Source organism: Dipteris shenzhenensis, chromosome 10, assembly GCF_047967505.1.
Source record: "Dipteris shenzhenensis isolate YYH24624 ecotype China chromosome 10, Dip_SZ_1.0, whole genome shotgun sequence".
Taxonomy (NCBI): Eukaryota; Viridiplantae; Streptophyta; class Polypodiopsida; order Gleicheniales; family Dipteridaceae; genus Dipteris; species Dipteris shenzhenensis.
In genome coordinates, this window is record NC_141605.1 from 4,574,931 (window position 1) to 4,596,035 (window position 21,105).

Sequence of the window (21,105 nt, forward strand, 5' to 3'; positions counted from 1 at the left end):
TACCCTCATGGACAAAATGTTTGAAGAAGACTTGGTCATACAAAAGCTAGAAGAGGAAGGCAACATGTCATTCTATGACTTTGTGGAACCCGATTCTTTAGGGATCACTCGATCCAAAGGCTTGCATGACACGACTAGTTTAGCCGCTCTTCTAGCCACAGAGTTAGCATAATGACCGAGGATTGTTGGGAAAAATGGGGCAAACCTCCTCTAGAACCCAAGTCCCTAGTGGTCAAGCTTGTAGATGAAAACACGGCTCGCCCCATGGGAGTACTAAAGGACCTCAAGGGAAAACCTTTGGATTCACTTACAGAGTCTGGTTCACAGTAATGGATTTTCGCAACCATAACAACTCATATGAGATCATTCTTAGACACCCATTCATATGCGCTGCTGCGGGATTGGTCCATGATTGCCTTGCAAATGACATTTACCTATGGAAGGATGGCCAAGTTACAAGAGTGGACATGAGGACCTGGACGGTTCATTTGATGAGTGGCCACTTGTTTGTTGCACGTAGTCTGACACCACCACTAGGACACCTTCAGAAGGAACAGCTCCATTGAAGACCTTGGAACCTGAGAAAGATTGAGAATGAAGATGACGCATGGTACGAACCATTGCCCGAGCCAGAATTCTCCCATGATTGGATGCATCTGCTGGCAACCATAGACTTGCCAGAGAAAAGGGGAACCCAAATCACAACCCTCGAGCTAGAGTCCAAACACATGGTAGCCCCTCTGAGAATGATGAATTAGCTGAGGAGCTCACAGAGCTCCAAGAGAAATGGAGGAGTTATCAGGGTAAAATTAGACTTGCATTGGTCGAAACATATTGGTGCCACCCCCACCCACCATGAGTTTTCTCCTGGTCAGGAAACCAGTATGAAGAGGGTGCTAGTACTAGTGGGTTCGGTTACCGCCCTCGAGCCAGAACAATCGCATATCGCTCGCACTAAGAAGCGCAACCCAAAACAACAACCTTCTCCCAGGAAGGCATCAACCAACAAGGAAAAGGAGTCTAAAAAAGAAGAAGAACTTCATTAGGTCCCGCACCACTTTAAATCTTAAACGGTCAAAGACTGCAAGATTATGTTCGAACAAGCCAAGAGGTCGGTGGTGGAAGATAAATCACATGGCTTCAATGGTCTAGTCACTGTGAAGGAGGTAGACCTAGCCAAAGAGTGAGAAGATCCAAAACCGATGTACATCGTAGATTATCTGACCTCCAAACAAGAGGAGCAATCAATTTCCCTCCTAAAGGAATTCAAGGACATCTTCACTTGGAAGTACACATACATGAAGGGTGTGCAGCCAGAAGTGGTGCAACACACCATTCCTCTTAAGGAAGATGCCAAACCAGTTTGCCAACGACCATATCCGATGAAGCCTAAGTATTCTATCCTAGTTAAGGAGGAACTCCAAAAGCTAATAGATGCGGGATTCATCTATGAAATCAATTGAGCACACAGATTGGGTTTCATCCATAGTGATCATCATAAAGAAGAATAAGAAAATACGAGTCTTCGTAGATCTCAAAAAGATCAATGCAGCAACATGTTGGGATCACTCCCCGCTCCCTTTTACAGAGCATTGGGTTGCAGGCAAGGAAGCATACAGCTTCCTTCATGGATTTTTAGGATACAACCAGGTGTTTGTGTTGAGATATCAAGCTCCACCCCTGATGTATCTCCTGGGTGGCTATCATTTATGTTACCAACATGGGTAGTTGTAGTTGTGGCATAGTTAGCTAGCCACGTATCTTGGTTTTGGTTCACACATGAACCATGTACTTTAGGGATAGACATATATGGTATACCCACTCTCTTATTGTTATTTTGTTGTCTGCTATTTGCAACTAAGAAGAAGAAGATACTTCAGCCTCCATCTTGCATATCCCCTCTTGTGTATGTTGTGAAGGAAGCTGAAAGTGACTCTCCTCTCTCTCTCTCTCTCTCACACACACACACAATCGTTTCATGGTATTGGAGCTTAATTCATGGTGAGGAGCTCAAGCAACAAGCAAAGGCAAGCGCAGGTCACGATACCCTGGTAAGAGGATCAACGTCTTATTTCTTTTTGGACTTTGGGGAGCATACAGATGTAGGTACATAGTCGCAAAAGTGCAAGGTGTGAAGTCTCCAATTGAGATGCCCTTTGGTGTGAAGCACGGGTGCATCAGCTGGACAAAACTGGGACCATTTTAGGGTCCATTTTGGCATCGCAAAGTTTTCGCAGGCACTCGAGAAGTGGCCATTTTTGATTGTGTATGCCTGTTTTTCGCCTGTGTGAGAAGTTTCAATAGAAAGGTTGTTGTGTGCCCCAGTATAGAGATTCTAAGAAACGCAGGCCAGTTTATGCTTTCCACTGCCCTTGTGAAGCATCACTGTTTTGGGAGTGCAAAAGTTTTTGTTGTTCGCCCTTGTGAGGGTATTCTATATTTCAAGTTGAAGTTGCAGTTGTAGACTTGCAAAAATGTCTAAGAATCTGTCCACCATTGTCAGTGAGAAGCTTGACAAGGATAAGTTCCCAGCATGGAAGTTCAGGATGACAAACTTCCTCTTGGGAAAGGGAGTTTGGTCATATATCAATGGCACTGAGCAAGAACCATTCTTGCCTATTTCGCCTTCTGCGCCTACTATTGCTGAGCTGAAGGCCTATAAGGAATGGCATGAAGTCTCCAGGAAAGTCATGTATTGGCTGTCTATTAGTGTATCAGATGGCATGATTGTGCACATATAGGATGTAGAGATGCCTAAAGAAGCATGGGATACTTTGGTGAAGCTGTATAGCACCAATACCAATGCTCGAAAGATGCAACTCAAGCAGGAGTTGCATAATATGCAGATAGGAAGGTTGAACATCAATGACTATTCCATGAAGGTTAAAGGCCTTGCAGATTCTCTTGGCTCAATTGGAGCATGTGTTGATGATGAGGACTTGGTGTCTATGACCTTGAATGGTCTAGGGAAGGATTATGCATAGTTTTGGACATCCATTGGAGTCCGTGAGACATTTTCTGATTTTCAGGAACTGATTGCTCTCTTGTTAAGTGAAGAGCAAAGAAATGGTCGTTTTTCATCCATAGGTACCTCTCAAGAATCTGTTCTCTATTCACATGTAGGTAGAGGCAGAGATAGAGGAAGAGGCCATTTTGGTGGCTGATCAGGGAATCATAACCAATAGCAACAACATGAAAACTAGTCCTATGGAGGAGGACATGGTAAGAAAAGAGGAAGGGGGAGCCAAAGAGGGCATGGTTCATGGAAAAGGAACGAATAATCTAATAATAACACCGAATGTTATTATTGTGGAATGCCTGGACATAAGGAAAATACCTGCTATTAAAAGGAGAATGACGAAGAGTGGGAAGTTGCAACAGAGCAACTATGCATCATCCAGCAAGCAGATTGATGATAGAAATGGGCACCTTTTCGTGATGCAGCACATGGTTAACTCCATGACAAGATATGTTGCAGAATGCAGTAATGTTTGATATGTTGATTCAAGTGCCTCTAACCACATGACCAGTCATGGTGAGTGGTTTAGAGATTTTAGAAATCTAGACAAGCCAAGTTATCTTGAAACATGTGATGATACTGCGCATCCAATTACACATGTTGGCAAAGTGCCACTAGCTATGCAGGATGGCAAAATGAAATACCTATAAGATGTACTTCATGTTCCAAATATCACCAAGAATTTGGTCTTTGTTGGCCAGATGGTTGATCAGGGTTTGCAGTGTAAGAAAATAATACAACGTCTATGCTCAACAGATAATAGGATCTCGTACGCAAGAGAGAAAACAAGATAGTATAGAAAATCAAAAATTTGATTATTGTAGAACTAATACAATAGATGGCGCTGCCTCCCAACCGTGCGTTCTTGTGAAAGAAGCTTCGATGGCATGATGGAAACAGTAGAAGACGGAGGCTGGATGCTAAGGAATCAAGGTTGCTGTAGCCAGTGATGAAATGGGCTTCACGGGCTTGCTCTTATATAGCCACTGATCATAGTCGATTAGGCTCAATTGGGTGACCGACCCAGTCCACCCAAAACGGTCGACTGGGGGTCAGTCCCGAAATAGGCCACCGACCATACGATAGAGTCGGTGCACAAAACAGAGCAGCTAACCTATGGTCTCCATTCGGCCCAGAGCCATCCGGGATCATCTGAGGCTCCAAACGGGCCCCGTAACCCGAGTGGGCTGCCCCGAGAAATGCTCAGTCTATCCTCAATGCGGTCAGTCAAGGGATGCCTTCCTACACTTGCATGTAGCCTAGTTGGCGGTGTGCCAACTCTATTTGAAGCCGTCCAGCCATCAGGCCATGCATGGCCCCCATCTGGTGTCCAAACTAGGACCTACCAAATAACCGAGCTACTCAAATGCCTTCTCCTCATATGGGGGGCTTACAAGTAGAGTTAGCTAGTTCCCGCGTAGTTACACGAGAGTGGAGCATTGATATCTAACACCCTCCCTCAATGTCCACCTGCAAGTGAACTTACTTTTTTGGCCCAATGCCAAGTCGATGAAGATGCCTCTCTAGCAAGTCTCTTCCAAGAGCCTTCGTGAAGATGTCCGCAGCATTCTCTGTAGTCGGACAGTACACCAAGTCGACCTCTCCATCCATGATGAGCTCACGTACAAAGTGATATTGAATTTCAATGTGTTTTGTGTGAGCGTGGAATACCGGGTTCTTTGCAATCACCATGCAACTCTGATTGTCACATGATAACTGTGTAGGCTTGTTCTGCACTGCACCCATGTCCCCCAAAATCCTCCTCAACCACACTGCCTTGCAAGAAGCAAAGCATGCAGATTTGTACTCGGCCTCGGTAGAAGAAAGAGCAACTGTGGGTTGCTTCTTGCTGACCCATGACACAACTCCAGATTCAAGTGAGAAACAGTACCTTGTCACTGATCTCCTGCTGTCCACGTCTCCTGCCCAATCCAAGTCACAGAATCCGGTCAAGATGTTGCCCTTGGTATAGGTGATGCCATAATCAAGTGTGCCTTTGATGTATTTCAGCACCTGCATAATTGTCCTCCAATGGTTCTCCCGGGGCTTATTGGAAAACTTGCTTACTACACCAGTCGCAAAACTGATGTCCGGCCGTGTGTTGCACAGGTAAATCAAGCTGTGCACAAGCCTTCTGTACTTCGCTTTGTCCACCAGTGGTGATGAATCCTCGTTTGAGAGCTTCGTGTCAACCTCCATAGGGGTACCAACTGTCTTGCACTCAGCCATGCCAAATGCCTTCAGTATCTCTCCAGCATACTTCAATTGTGAAATGAAGATCCTGTTTCAGCTCTTGCCAAACTTCAATCCCCAAACAGAAATGCATCAGTCCGAGGTCTGTCATTTCAAACTCTCTTCCTAGCAAATGCTTCGTCTGTGAGATCTCCTCTTCATGGTTTCCTGTTATGACAAGGTCATCCACATAAAGGACCATGATCATACACCTGCCTCCTTCTCTGAAGATATACAAATTTGCATTAGATGGGCTCCTCTTGAACCTATTTTGCAAAAAGTAGGCATCAATTTGCTGGTATTACGCTCGTGGGGCCTATTTCAGTCCATATAAAGTGCCTTCTTTAGTTTGCAGACTTTACCTTCTGAACCAGGGATCTCAAACCCTGGTGGTTGTTCCACGTATACCTCCTCCTTGAGATCTTCATTCAGAAAGGCAGATTTCACATCCATTTGAAACACGGGCCAACTTCCTTGGGCAGCTAAAGCCAAAACATTATGAATTGTGGTTAGTCGAGCTATGGGAGCAAAAGTATCCTGATAATCAAAACCATGTACCTATGCAAATCCTTTTGCCACGAGTCAAGCCTTATACTTATCCAACGTGCCATCGGACTTGTACTTGGTCTTGTACACCCACTTGGTGCTAATTACCTTGCGTTTTGGTGGACGATCCACAAGGTCCCAAGTGTTGTTCTTCATTATGGAGCCATACTCTGACTGCATAGCCTCCATCCACCTATCATCACCTTATGCCTCTTCAAGACACTTGGGTTCATCAGCACGGATCACTTCTGTCATCAAAGCATAGTTGACCAAGTGTTCCTGCGCCCTTCTTTGCTCCTCTAATCTCTTGGACCGGCGGTGTTTGGATGGTTCCTCCTCAATGGCTGGAGGTTCTCTGCCATCCAAAAGTTGCCCACTTCGGGAATGGCTGTTGTCGTCGTGGTTTTGTAGGCTCTTCTTCATCTTCTTTATCTTGAATCCTCCCAAGCACCATTGGGGGAGTTCGGTCTGCTGTTGGTGGTGGTACTGGATGGATATCTTGGTCCTGGTTGTCTGGAAAGGAAGCATCCTCCTCCAATTGATGCAGCTATTCTAAGAAGACAACATCGTGACTTACTATTACCTTCTTGGTAACAGGGTTATAGAGACGGTAACCCTTCGCCTCTTCACTGTAGCCTAAGAAAATACACTTCGGGCTCTTCGGTTCCCATTTGGTCTTGGTAGCATCAGGGACATGCACAAAACAGTCACATCCAAAAACTCTGAAATGTGCAGTTGAAGGTTTCTTATTAGAAAAAGGCTTGCAGTGGAGTGTTCACAGCCTTCGTGTAGCTATGATTTAGGATGTAAACTACAGTGTTACATGCTTCAGCCCAGAAAGTCTTTGGCAAATCTTTCCCTTTCATCATACTCCGACCCATTTCGCAGATCACGCGCATCTTGCATTCTGCTACTCCATTTTGCTGTGATGTATGTGGCAGGGGTTTCTGCCTCTTGATTCCATGACTTTTACAGTAACTTTCGAATTCAGTTGATGTGAACTCTCCACCTCTGTCTGATCTCAACTTCTTCACCTTCCTCCCCGTTTCTTTCTCAACCATTACATGCCATTCCTTGAACCTACTAAAAGCCTCACCTTTAGTCTTTAGGAAGTATATCCATATCCTTCTACTGTAGTCGTCGATCAGCGTCATGAAGTAGTAGGAACCACCCAAAGCTTCTGTCTCCATCTTTTCGTAGAGGTCTGTGTGAACGAGCCTTTGCCCTGCTGGCCTCTTTAGGAAAGGGGTGCCGATGCTGCTTGCCCATCATGCAAGCTTCACATACATCGGGCAAATCTGAAATTTCTAGTAGGTCTGCAATCATTCCACTTTTATGCATCTCCTTCAAAGAAGTAAGGTTTAGATGACCAAACCTCTCATGCCACAACTTAGTGTTCTTCACATCTGCTCAAGCACTGAAAGCTGAGAGTTCGTAAATGTTGTTGCGCCGTGTACCTTTACCAATGACCTTCCCTTGAAGATCCAGAATCTGTGCACCATTCTTATCGAATTGAACTTTGAGGTCCCGATCCGTGATCGCGGAAATGGACAACAAATTCCTCTTGATATCTGGCACATAAAGAACATCAGACATCTGTTTTACAACTCCATCTGACTTGAGAGCAATCATACCTTTTCCTTTTGCTGGACATTTTGCATCATTGCTGACTGCTACCAGAATGTCATTCCCTACCGGCTGTAGAGAGGTATACCAATCCTTCTGACTGGTCATGTGGCGCGATGCACCCCTGTCAATGATCCACGGTTCATCCGCAGGTACATGAACTGCCTCCGTGCAAATCTTCTCAATTGCTACGAATAGCTCTATTGGTGCTGCCTGCGCTCTATTGCTAGACTCTTTCTTTACTCTGTTTTTCTCATTTGCAATCTTCTTTCGGCACTCATTTTGCTTGTGCCCTGCCTTGTTGCAATAGAAGCACTTGATCTTCTTCTTTCTCTTTTTATCATCAGAAGAAGATGGGTTACCAGAGTCCTTACCCTTACCTTTCTTTGATCGGGTCTAGAAAGCCGAATCTTCTCCAGTCCTCATCTTTTGACACATCTCCTCCTCCAGAAGCATCGCGCTGAAATCCTTAAAGTTGAGGGGTGAATTTCTATTCTGCGTATTTAGTGCCGTAACAAGACCGTTGTACTTTGGTGGGAGAATCCATATGCACCTTCATGCTAGATTCTTGCTGGTGATGGTGATGCCAATCGCAGTCATTTGATCGCGCAGATTCTTCACCCTGGTGATGAACTTCTCTGCCACTTCACACTCAGACAACTTCTCGTTTGCGAGTTGAGTCTCCAGATTCTGAATCCATGTCTGATTCGTGGTCTCGTACTGATTTTTGAAGACCGTCCATGCCTCCTCCGCTGTGGTGACATGTTGAATTAACGCCATGATGGAATCACTAACACTGCAGACAATAGAACACAACGCATCTGCATTTCTTCTTGTCCATGCGAGAATCTCATCCGCAGTTGGGTTGTCCTGCATTGGCTGGTCTGGCAACTGGCCTCACGTCCATCCCAGTAGCAGTGTCCCAAAGCTCGTATGCGCTTAGGATGGTCTTCATCTTGAACTTCCAGAGTGGATAGTTAGAGTCGTCCAACTTTTTGCTTTCATTGAACGGTGGGATTCGTAGTCTTGCGGGGTGGGCCATCTCTCACAATCTGCTCGCAAACAAAAACACACTACCAAATCTTCTTGCTAGAGTCCAGGTTCTGATACCATGTAAGAAAATAATACAATGTCTGTGCTCAATAGATAACAGGATCTCGTACGCAAGAGAGAAAACAAGATAGTATGGAGAATCAAAAATTTGATTACTGTAGAACTGATACAATAGATGGCGCTGCCTCCCAACCATGCGCTCCTATGAAAGAAGCTTCGATGGTGTGCTAGAAATAGTAGAAGACGGAGGCTGGATGCTAAGGAATCAGGGTTGCTGTAGCCAGTGATAAAATGGGCTTCACGAGCTTGCTCTTATATAGCCACCAGTCGTAGTCGGTTAGGCTCAATTGGGTGACCGACCCAATCCGCCCAAAACGGTCAACTGAGGGTCAGTCCCGAAATAGGCCACCGACCATATGATAGAATTGGTGCACAAAACAGAGCAACTAACCTATGGTCTCCGTTCGGCCCAGAGCCATCCGGGATCATCTGAGGCTCCAAACGGGCCCCGCAACCCTAGAGTGGGCTGCCCCGGGAAATGCTCTGTCTACCCTCAGTGCGGTTAGTCAAGGGATGCCTTCCCACACTTGCATGTAGCCTAGTTGGCGGTGTGCCAACTCTATCTGAAGCTGTCCAGCCATTAGGCCACACATGGCCCCCATCTGGTGTCCAAACCAGGACCTACTGGATAACCGAGCTACTCAAATGCCTTCTCCTCATATGGGGGGCTTACAAGTAGAGTTAGCTGGTTCTCACGTAGTTACACGAGAGTGGAGCATTGATATCTAATAGTAGGTTAGATTTAACCTTGATGGATGCTTTGTTGAGGACATGAAAAATCAGTGTCGCTTGGTCACAAAAGGCAACAAAAATGGCAGAATGTTTACCTTGGATGTTAACATGCCTAAGGTGGAAGCTACTATGTTTGTGCATGGAAAAGGTGTCATTGCAGATATTGAAATATGGCACAAGTGCATTGGGCACATGAATGTACAAAGGCTGAAATCTATGAAGATGTAGAATATTATGGCAGGATTGCCTAAGTTCAAAGTGAGCACTATGCATAGAGTGTGTGAGGCCTACCAATTTGGAAAGCAAGCTAGGCGACTGTTTCCATGTTACACCCTCGTCATCATCTGGGAGACTATAGTCTTGCTCAAAGTGTGAAGGTATATGCGTACCCTCGTCAGCCTCCTCATCCTATTTTAAGATTTCGTGTAAATATAAGATCTTGTATTTCCTGGTATCCAATATTAACCGCGAACTTAAATAGCTTTGACTTACTGATAATCCATCAACACGTGCAACACCAACAGTGGGTACTGGTTTGGGCTCCTCCCCATATGTCCACAAGTGGCGCATGATAATACGACGTTGATGTCGTACTTCTCGCTTGCAATGAGTGCAATGATAGTATAACCTCTCCGTAAGCCACTTTGTGCTCCCGGGCATTGGTGCACCATCGGATGAGATTCCACTCATCCCTTCCATCTACACTTATAAAATCACAACATAAGTTGCAAGGAAATATATTAACAGTTATAAAATAGCATCTATGAGCTTCTTTTTTAACTTAGAACATAAAGTGTCTTAAAGCATCGCTATATAGCGATGTTTCGATCTGTTCCATCGCTATATAGCGATGTTTTTAATTAAAAACATCACTATATAGCGATGCTGTGGGTCAAAACTAAAACCTGACGCGATGCACGGTGCTTTCCTTAGCACTCTCTAATCTCTATTGTAAGCAAGGCAATCTCTCCTCCCACCTATTTCTGATGTAAGGGAGCCCTTGAGGTTATTCATTCTGATGTGTGGTATGCCATGACACCAACTCTTACAGGTTGTAAGTCTTATGTCAGCTTCATTGATGATTACTCAAGGAAGATGTGGGTCTACTTCATGAAAAAGAAAAGTGAAGTGTTCAACCATTTCAAGAGCTTTAAGGCTATGGTTGAAAATGAAACAAGGCTAAAAATTAAGTTGCTAAGATCTGATGGAGGGGGATAATATTTCTCTACTGAATTTAGTGAATATCTACGTGAACATGGTATTCAAAGGAAATACTCATGCAAATCCACTCCTCAGCAAAATGGCGTTGTAGAAAGAAAAAACAGGCATTTTGTAGAAGTTAGGCGTGCATTGCTCAATGAGAAGAATATGCCAGATTACTATTGGGCTAAAGAAGTACAAACTATTGTTTAAATTATGAATAGAACCCCAACTGCAGTTGTCCATGGCATGACGCCTGAAGAAATGTTTACAGGCACGAAACTAGATATTTCTCATTTGAAAGTATTTGGTTGCATAGCTTATGTTCATATTCTTGATGAGAACAGAAAAAAGCTGGATCCAAAAGCAAAAAAGTGCATCTTTATTAGGTATTCTCTGCAGCAGAAAGGGTATCAGTGTTATAACCCTTCCACTCACAAATTGCAAGTGAGTAGTGGAGTGTTGCAATCAGTTGGAGCAGCAAGAAGCAATCGACAATTGCCTTGTCTAGCACAAAGGTGCGGCTATGGCTGCATGTGAGGTGGCTTGGTTACAGAAGCTACTTGCAAATATGGGACAGTCAGTGCAGGGAGAAGTTGTCATTTATTGTGACAACATTAGCATCATTATGCTGGCTAATAACCCAATCTATCATGCTAGAACAAAGCACATTGAGGTGCACTATCACTTTGTGAGGGAGAAGGTTCTAACAGGTGAGTTTGATCTTCAGTATGTCAGCACCGAGGATCAGGTGGCTGATGTCTTTACAATGGAATTGGGTACAGAGAAGCTTCATAGATTCAGAAGCTTGCTTGGTGTACTTGAGTTGGATTTGAGCTTGAGGGGGAGTGTTGAGATATCAAGCTCCACCCCTGATGTATCTCCTAGGTGATTATCATTTATGTCACCAACATGGGTAGTTGTAGTTGTGGCATAGTTAGCTAGCCACATATCTTGGTTTTGGTTCACACATGAACTGTGTACTTTAGGGATAGACATATAGGGTATACCCACTCTATTATTGTTATGTTTTTGTGTGCTATTTGCAATAAGAAGAAGAAGATACTTCAGCCTCCATCTTGAGTCTCCTCTCTTGTGTATGTTGTGAAGAAAGGTGAAAGTGACTTCCTCGAAATCTTGAGACGATATGTTCGAGAGGATGAATTTGTAGACGTCTACGAAGAAGCCCACTTAGGTATTATCGAAGGACACTTCATGGTTGATACAATAGCTCAAAAAATGATGCATGTCGGATTGTGGTGGCCAACACTCTTTAGTGATGCTGTTGAGTTCATGAAATGTTATGATCCTTGCCAAAGCTCGAAAATACCACATGTACAAGATAAAATGCCCTTAATTGCCATATTGGCCGACCAACCATTCGTGAAATGGGGCATCAATTTTGTAGGACCAATTAGTCTGCCGCAAGGTCAACAGGAGTCTGATATATCATAATGGCCACGGACTACTTCACCAAATGGGTAGAAGCTAAGGCAACAAGGAAAGCAGATGCCCATAGCACTGCCATTCCTTTATGAGAACGTCATCACTCACTATGGCTGCCCCTTGGAGATTATGAGCGACAGAGGCACACACTTCATCAATGAAGTGATTTCAATCTTGTTTAATGAATTCATGGTGGTCCATTGGAAGTCCACACCATATTATCCACAAGAAAACAACGTAGCGGAAAGCTCAAACAAAACTATGTGCCTTATCATGACCAGAATAGTAGGAGGCAGTCGAAGTGACCGGGACCACAAGCTCATTGCAGCCTTGTGGGTGTACCATACAACCTACAAATTGTCTACCAATTGCACCGCTTTCAGCCTAGCCTTTGGGCTACAGGCGGTCATGCCCATGGAATTCCTTGTCCCAAGTTTGAGAGTAGCAGTAAGGGAACACCTTACTAAAGATGCCCTGGTAGAAAGATTAGTGGACTTGGAAAAGCTAGAAGAGACCCACCTTAGATCAACCGTTGAGAAAGCGTGTCAAAAGCGATGGTTTGCCCATAATCTTAAGAAAAAGGATCTCAAGGTAGGAAACCTTGCCCTACTTTTTAGTGTTCATAACACTAAGTGCAAATTGAACTATAGGGGCATGGGTCCTTATCGTATAACAAAAATCACCCCCAAGGGTCAACAGTCAGGATCGCCACCCTAGATGGTGTCAAACTTGAAGGATACATTAATGGAAGTAAGCTCAAGCGGTACTACGGACCGCTCACTCAAGAGACCCTTCAAGCGATCCATAGGGTAAAAGGGAAAAAGGAGTTGCAACTCCTCAAGAAACGAGCCCAAGAAGCAGCTAAGGAACACATAGCCAAACAAAAGGGTAAAAGACCCATCACGATCAATATGGCTATTGTCACAAACCTGAAAGAGGATGATGAATATATAGAACCCACACACATAACACTTGGATTGCAAGTGCAAGGTCAAAAGACATTCGCGAAGGCCATGTTGGATGGAGGGGAAAGCCACAACATCATTTCATATGAGGTTAGGCAACGCTTCAATGAGGTAACCCTAACCCCAAATAATACAAAGGTCATCGTGGTGGATGGTCATCAAACCCAAACTCTCAGATTTATAAATATGTATGCTTGTGTTAAGAAAAATGCGATATTGTGTAAATTTTATGTGATGCCTGCAGCTACCACCATGATAGAGCAAGACGTTTTAGGGAGAGCTTGGATGAAGCTGACCTCCATTCACAACATCAAATGGAGTAGGAGGACCGTCACAATGTCCTTTTCAAAAGGGACAATTACCATTCTGTTGTTTGCCTATGACAAGCCCAGGGAGCCGGAACCAATTCCCCCTCCTACCACATCATCGTCCTCTACAACAACTTCCAAACCCAAGGCACCAAATCCTCCCCAATTAGTCGACAATAGGTTTCCAAGGTATGGGTCCATAAGGATCTACTCCATAGTTAGGTCGACCACGAAGTAGTTTGGATTCCCAAAAGAAGAACTAAGGTACCACCACCTGCTACACCGCGACAATGAAGAAGGGTTCAACCCACACCTAAGATGGTGGTGCCCCAAGATCAAACGAAGGTGGGTAGCAAAGTCGCTACTCCAGGCCCAAGGATACTACCAAGGCAACACATGTATTTGGGTCCCAAGAACAATGAGCCCCAAGGATCAACCTGCTCCAACACCTCTTCGTCCACAAGATACATCTGTACTAACAAAGAGATGGGTGCCCAAGGGAGTGAAGGTAGACCTGCCCTTCAAGGAAAGGAACATGCCATAGTCACACAAGAACCTATTCCAAAAAGAAGGATGGTACCACAAGAACCTATGCATGAGTCCTCGACATCAGCAAAAAGAAACTTCATGGTCCCGCCATCCATACAAACAGCCACACAAGAACCTGCTAGGATGGCCATGTGGCTAAAGAAGAAGAAGCAACTTCAATGATGACAACATCGGCAGAACCACAAGAACCTACTCTGAAAAAAGGAGTAGTCCCACAAGAACCTGCTGAGACAATGAAGAAAGTGGAGCCTAAGGTCACCTTGTTACCACGTGAAGAAAATGCTACACCACCAAGGGTGATCCTTGACACATCGAAGCAACGGCCGCAAGTGACGATAACAGAGCAACTGGCTGGTAAGCTGCATGCCTACTCATGGATATCCATAAGGTATACAGTGTTGCTACCATCGTAAATTCAAGGCAATGCTATGGCTACATGGGTCAAGACAATAAAGTCATTTTATAGGGATTGAATCAAACAACGGTCAGGGGATGGAGTCAAGTCTAGGTCCCTAGGCAATCAACACTCACCCATCATCCTTGCACAATCACTTACCCTTAGCAAGAGCCCTGTCATGTCATTTGAGCATACCACAGTCTAGCCATGGTCAAAATCAGTAACCTGAGCCACTCATACCCCAACTACCCCCAAAACGGGCCAAGCACAGCAGGCTGCTACCTTATAGGCTAAGGCAGTGCCCTATCCGGTTCAACCCCCTTTTGAGTCAATTGCCAATCCAAGTGAATGCCGCACAAGGCCAATGTCACCCCTAGTACTTCACTTCCGTCAAATTCACCTCACAGGTAAGCCAATTGCCCCAATTCCAGTCAAAAAGTCAAGTCCTTCACAGTCAAGAAATATGGCAAATTCAATCAAACCAAGGTCATTCCAAGGGTCACCTAGTATGCCTCAGCTGCCAGGAGTCCCTCAAAAGTCCAACACTTAGTCACCAAGGCCCCCTTCCAATAGGCCACTGCCTTAGGGCTAAGACAACGCCCTAATGCACCCCACCCCTATCTGACACCAACAACACCATGGACGCCCCTCATTATGCTAAAGAAACATCAACAGGGCTTCACACGGCACCAAATACCCCACCAACACCCAGATGCATACCAAGCTACTACCATAGGGCTAAGACAATGCCCTACTATGTGCACTGGCCCCATTCGGCTCCACCAACATTTCCCAAGTCAATTCTCGGGTTGGTAAAACTCATTCATGAAGCCAAATGCCAGTAGGGCCCTCCACAAATAGCCAAGTTCACTTAGGGCAGTGTCTTAGCCCTAATGGCTGGGAAATCAACACCAAGACACCTGTAGGTCAACCAAGGTACCCAGAAGTCACATTCAGGTGGAATTCAAGCTAGGAAAGCTGCATAGTTAGCCAGGAAGCCCCCAAACCAATTAGGGCACGATCTTAGCCTAAGATAATGCCATGTGTGCTTCTGCCCCTCCAGACCCACTTGTCAACCGTCAAGGGTTCGACAGGATAATACAACAAAGAAAAACACCTCGGAGCTGACCAAGGCACCCAAGGGATCAAACAACGATAGGTTCGCTGCGTTACGGCTAATGTCCACGATTACTTGGTTCAGCTATCATGTCAGCAAGATGATGGTACCATTGGGCTGTTATTAATCATGCAGGTACCCATCAAGCATCTAGAAGCCCAATTGATTGAGCTAAAGTGCCCCAGGTCAGCCAGAGCACTGTCTTAGCCTAAGACAGTGCCCTATATGACATTCACCCCTTGGCACCCAATTGCCAATCCACAGAGTGCAATCCAGTCTACATGAAGACATTCATATTAGGCCGTTGCCTTAGCTGCTAATGTCCAATGATTCGCGGTGGTGCACTTTTGATAGAGGGTTGGTGCAAAATGAGGATTCCCGGCATGTCGGATCTTCATCATTGTCCATGAATCACTATCAAGATCAGGTTGCAGCATCATTTATTCAAGTTGTTGCCATAACCGTTCAAGTCCAAGAGGTAAACCTGTGATTATTGCCAATGCATTGAAGTTCAATCCACATGCTGGATCACACAGAAGAATGTCAGAAGAATGCAACCCAGGCTCGCCAGAGTCAAAATCAAAGTTGGTCAAAAATTCAGCCCAGGCAAGCAGGGCATTGTCTTACCGCGGCTGGGGGTCTATAAAGGGGCAGGAGCACAGGATGTTGCCTTACCAGTCGTAACAGAATTCTACCAAAATTTCACAAAAAATTAACTAATATTTTCAACACTTAACCAACTGCCTAAACAACCCCCCCTCACCCTAATTCACACACAGGAAACCGTAGATGTCCTCGGTGTCAGAAGATTCAGTCGACTCCCTGCTAAAAACCATGGCCGACGACTTTTGGTTTGACTTTGAACAAGAAATTGCCTCCACCCTCCCAAAGACACCCCAAGAGCCACATCTCTCCTTCACGAACGATGTCTGAAAAACCCTCTGGATAGGCCACTGAAGATGAGCCACCCCAACAAACCACCCCCTCTACTCAACACTCTACATCCCGGCAAGCTCGAAAAAGAAGGAGAGACGATCCAGCACCCCTGACAGTACACTCTGAACACTCCATCCAGGCTTCCACCACCTCACCCCTCGGTCCTCAATGGGTAGAAGCCTTGGATGGAGCCGTCGTCCATTCGAAGTACCGGTACCATGCAACTGTCGCTAAAAACCATGGCCGACAACTTTTGGTTTGACTTCGAACAATAAATCGCCTCCACCCTCCCAAAGACACCCCAAGAGCCACATCTCACCTTCACGAACGATGTCCGACAAACCCTCTGAACAGGCTACTGAAGATGAGCCACCCCAACAGAACACCCCCTCTCCTCAACACTCTACAACTCGGCAAGCTCGGAAAAGAAGAAGGGGAGACAATCCAGCACCCCCGATAGTACACTCCGAACACTCCATCCAGGCTTCCACCACCTCACCCCTTGGTCCTCAATGGGTAGAAGCCTTGGATGGAGTCGTTGTCCATTCGAAGTACCGGTACCATGCAACTGCCGACTTCAAGATACAATACCACAGCAGCAATTGCTACAAGGCATTGGAGGATCCCGAAGTCCAATCACACCTTCAGGAGTTGGGCCTGAGTACCTTAACGTATAAGTTGCCATGCTACCTCGACATGAAGGCGGTGTCGCAATTTGTCAACCACTTCAACCTTAACACCAACACCACTTATGTCGAGGATAGCGATGGCAACATTCACCAACTAAGCCTAAACATCAATGCGGTATGCAACGTGTACAACTTTCCAGTGGTCTGAGAGCCCTTTCGGCACTTCAGATCACTCGATAAGAAGCTCGAAGGGGTTGTGGCTTACAACTGACATCGACACAAAGGCGGCATCCCCTTCGAAGAGATTGTAAAACCAGAACTTGTGAATCCTGCACGGGCTCTTAGGTTCCTCACAAGGGTGGATCCAGCAAACATACACAACATCATCACCCCAAACCTGCTCGCCCATCTACACAATGTTACGGTCGACGGACCTAACGTGTTGTTTGGGGATGTTGGGATGTGCTGATGGAGAGCTCAACCTCCAAGCAACTCATGGTAGTGAGCAATGCAAGAGGAATGCCGTCCACGGTCATCAATTGTGGCTCCCAGGTTGTTGCAATCGTGTGTCCACAAGATGAGAAGAGGGGGGAGAGAAGGAGACAGAGGGGGAGAGAAGCGTGAAGTGTGGTGAAGGGGAAGATCGTAACGTGGCACAAAAGAAGGGCAAGAGGGAGCAAGAGGAAAGACACCAAGGTTGGAGCAAGGATCTTGCCTCTACTTCCTCAAGCAAACAACAAGTTAAGACCAAAGTCAACACCTTTTGCGATTCATACGCTCCACCTTTTGCAGGGAGGGCTAACCCTAAAATCCTTCCTAGACCTAATTCTTCTAGAATGCCTATTTGGGGTACAAATTGGACTCCGTCTGCGGCTATGACTTGCTCTCATATCTAGAATAGATTGGGCCTAGTCCTAGATGGTTCCGTGGACTTTGTCATGTATTTACATTCCATTTTTTTAAGGGAGGGCTAACCCTAACATGGCATTAATGCATGACTCTTGGTTCCTTGGGACACCAAGGTATTCTTTGTGCTTGTTCTAGCTCCTTATGTTGGTAGGCTACTCCCGTTAATCCGTTGGGGTTAACATGCCCTCTCCCTACAGTTGGTTCATCCTTGGATCAAGGAAGGTGGAGTATGTTGCTTGTCTAGGCCCCCGAGATGATGATATGGTGGTCAAGTAGTCATTGGGAGATGCGAAAAAGGTTATAGCGAGGCCAAAATCTTGTGTCCATGTCTTCGAAGGTTCGTATATGATGTGCATAGTTTGGTACATCCTATAATATTATTATGAGAAGCTGAAAGAAGTGGACAGAGGCCACCACCACCGGATCGGGCATCGTAGCGTATTTCTCGTTGAAGATCTTCATTTGTGTGACGAGGCCGCTGGTGGTGAGGCACTTGGGAAAGCAAAATCGTGGGAAAATATACTGCACATTAGGATCATTTGCTCTCAGTTTACAGAATTCTTCCCACCTCCACCATCAATAGATTGGCATGTAGGTGGGGTGGATTCTTCTTGGAATGGGGGCACAACAGTAGATTTTCGAGCAAGTGGGGTCAGGAACAGGATCCGCCACTTGGGTTGCAACCCTACATCATTGTTGTTGACGGGCACCTTATGGTACATGAGGATATCAAATCCTCCTCGTGTCTTCTTGGGGTGTTTGGCCTTCCACTTCTTGTAGCTCTATTCAACAAGCGGCGTGAATGCTCGCACTTCCATCACATGTTCCATCTGTAGGTGGTAGCTGATAAGCTTCCCTTTCCACCTGCTGAGATCTGTTATGTCATTGAATACCTAGAATGATGTGAGGACTTGATGCCATTTTGAATCTGTTATTCCTGGAGGTTTTGCGAGTGTCTCATCATCATCCAGGGGAAAGGGTTGTTCCACCTCTGGCATGTCGGAAGTGCTTGGAATGTCTTTCGTGGTTTCGGTAAGGAGGGTGGGTTTGAGAATATCTTCCATCAGATTTGCATTAAGAACTGGTTCTTTCCCTTTGCTAGACCTGGCAACCTGCTGTAGCTCTTCCAATGTTGTCTCAGGCTTTGTGGTGTGTGTGTGTGAAGGGTGGGTGGGTGGGTTAGTTGAGGTGTTGGATGCATGTATGTTATGTGAAGTGGAGCTTAAGTAGGTGGAAGTTAGGGTGTTATAAGTGCAACGGTCTTTTTGTTGTGTTTCAAGATCTTCAGGGTCAATTGATGGTTCCTTTGCCATGAATCACGCCCTCTTTGGCTCCCGCTTCCTCTAGAGTTATCACGTCCTCCTCCATAGGACTGGTTTTCATGTTGGTGCTGTTGGTTTTGATTTCTTGATCGACCACCAAAATGGCCTCTTCCTGCATTTGAATAGAGGACAGATTCTTGAGAGGTACCTATGGATGAAGAACCACCATTTCTTTGCTCTTCACTTAACAAGAGAGCAATCAGTTCCTGAAAATCAGGGAATGCCTCACGGACTCCAATGGATGTCCGGAACTATGCATAATCCTTCCCTGGACCATTCAAGGTCACAAACACCAAGTCCTCATCATCAACAGGTGCTCCAATTGAGCCAAGAGAATCTGCAAGGCCTTTAACCTTCATGGAATAGTCATTGATGTTCAACCTTCCTCTCTACACATTATGCAACTCATGTTTGAGTTGCATCTTTCAAGCATTGGTATTGGTTCTATACAGCTTCACCAAGGTATCCCATGCTTCTTTAGGCGTCTCTGTGTCCTGTATGTGCACAATCATGTCCTCTGATACGCTGACAGGCAGCCAATACATGATTTTCTTGGAGACTTCATGCCATTCCTTATAGGCCTTTAGCTCAACAGCAGTAAGCGCACTAGGCACAACAAGCAAGAATGGTTCTTGCTCAATGCCATTGATATATGACCAAACTCCCTTTCCCATGAGGAAGTTTGTCATCCTGAACTTCCATATTGGGAAGTTATCCTTGTCCAGCTTCTCGTTGACAATGGTATACAAATTCTCATACATTTTGGCAAGTCTGCAACTGCAACTTCAACTTGAAATATAGAATATGCCTCATAAGGGCGAACAGTAAAAACTTTTACACTTCCAAAAAACTGATGCCTCACATGGGAAGTGGCAAGCAACCACAAGTCACTTCAATTGACAATATGCATAAACATAGCAACCAAAAACTGGCGTGCATTTCTCAGAATCTCTGTACTGGGGAACACAGCAACCTTTCTGTTGCAACTTTGCACACAGGTGGAAAACAAGCACTTCTCTTGAGTGCCCTATGAAAACTTTGCGATGCCAAAATGGACCGTGAAACGGTCTCGAAATGCAATTTTTCATGAGAAAACCTGCAATGCAGTTTGTTTTGTCCAGCTAATGCACCCGTGCTTTGCACCAAAGGGCATCTCAATTAGAGACTTTGAACCTTGCACTTGCGGCGGCGGCTATGCACCTGCACCATCTGTATGCTCCCCAAAGTCCAAAAAGAAAGATGTCGATCCTCTTACCAGGGTATCACGACCTTCGCTGGACTTTGCTTGCTGCTTGACCTCCTCACCACAAACTCAGCTCTAATACCATGAAACAATTGTGGGAGAGTGACAGAGGAGAGTGACTATCTACTTTCTTCACAACATACACAAGAGGGAAGACTTAAGATGGAGGTTGAAGCATCTTCTTGTTCTTAGTTGCAAATAGCACACAAACAACATAACAATAAGAGAGTGGATATACCCTATATGTCTATCCCTAAAGTACACGGTTCATGTGTGAACCAAAACCAAGATACGTGGGTAGCTAACTATGCCACAACTACAACTACCCATGTCGATGACATAAATGACAGTCACCAAGGAGAAACATCATGGGTGGAGCTTGATATCTCAACACGCCATGACCTCTTCGAGCTTTTTCTCAATTGATCGGAAGTGCCGGAAGGGCTCGGAGACCACTGGAAAATTGTACACATTGCGTACTCAATCAGCTGATGTTGAGGCTGTGCTGATGAATGTTATTGTCGCTATCCTCGACATAGGTGGTGTTGTCATTGGGGTTGAAGTGGTTGACGAATTGTGACACCGCCTTCATGTCGAGGTAGCACGGAAACTTATGGGTTAGGGTGATAAGCCCCAACTCTCGAAGGTGTGGTTGGACTTCTAGATCTTCCAACGCTTTGTAGAGCAGTTGCTACTGTGGTACTGTATTTTGAAATCTACAGTGGTGTGGTATGTTGAGATATCAAGCTCCACCCATGATGTATCTCCTGGGTGACTGTCATTTATGTCATCGACATGGGTAGTTGTAGTTGTGAT

At 45.3% G+C, this 21,105-nt stretch overlaps 1 protein-coding gene and 1 pseudogene across 1 annotated transcript; one reads left to right on the forward strand and one right to left on the reverse strand.

The window, feature by feature from the left end:
- Positions 1-2,474: 2,474 nt before the first annotated feature.
- LOC147897293 (uncharacterized) lies at positions 2,475-13,135 on the forward strand (annotated as a pseudogene).
- A 6,336-nt stretch (positions 13,136-19,471) lies between these two features.
- On the reverse strand, positions 19,472-19,807 carry LOC147897294 (uncharacterized). The gene has a single exon (XM_087380845.1). The coding sequence runs from the start codon at positions 19,805-19,807 to the stop codon at positions 19,472-19,474; it is 336 nt and encodes a 111-aa protein (XP_087236971.1).
- Between the last annotated feature and the right edge of the window lie 1,298 nt (positions 19,808-21,105).

Coding starts and splice junctions, on each gene's coding strand:
- LOC147897294 (XM_087380845.1), bottom strand. CDS start 19,807: ATGTATGAGAATTTGTATACCATTGTCAACGAGAAGCTGGACAAGGAT.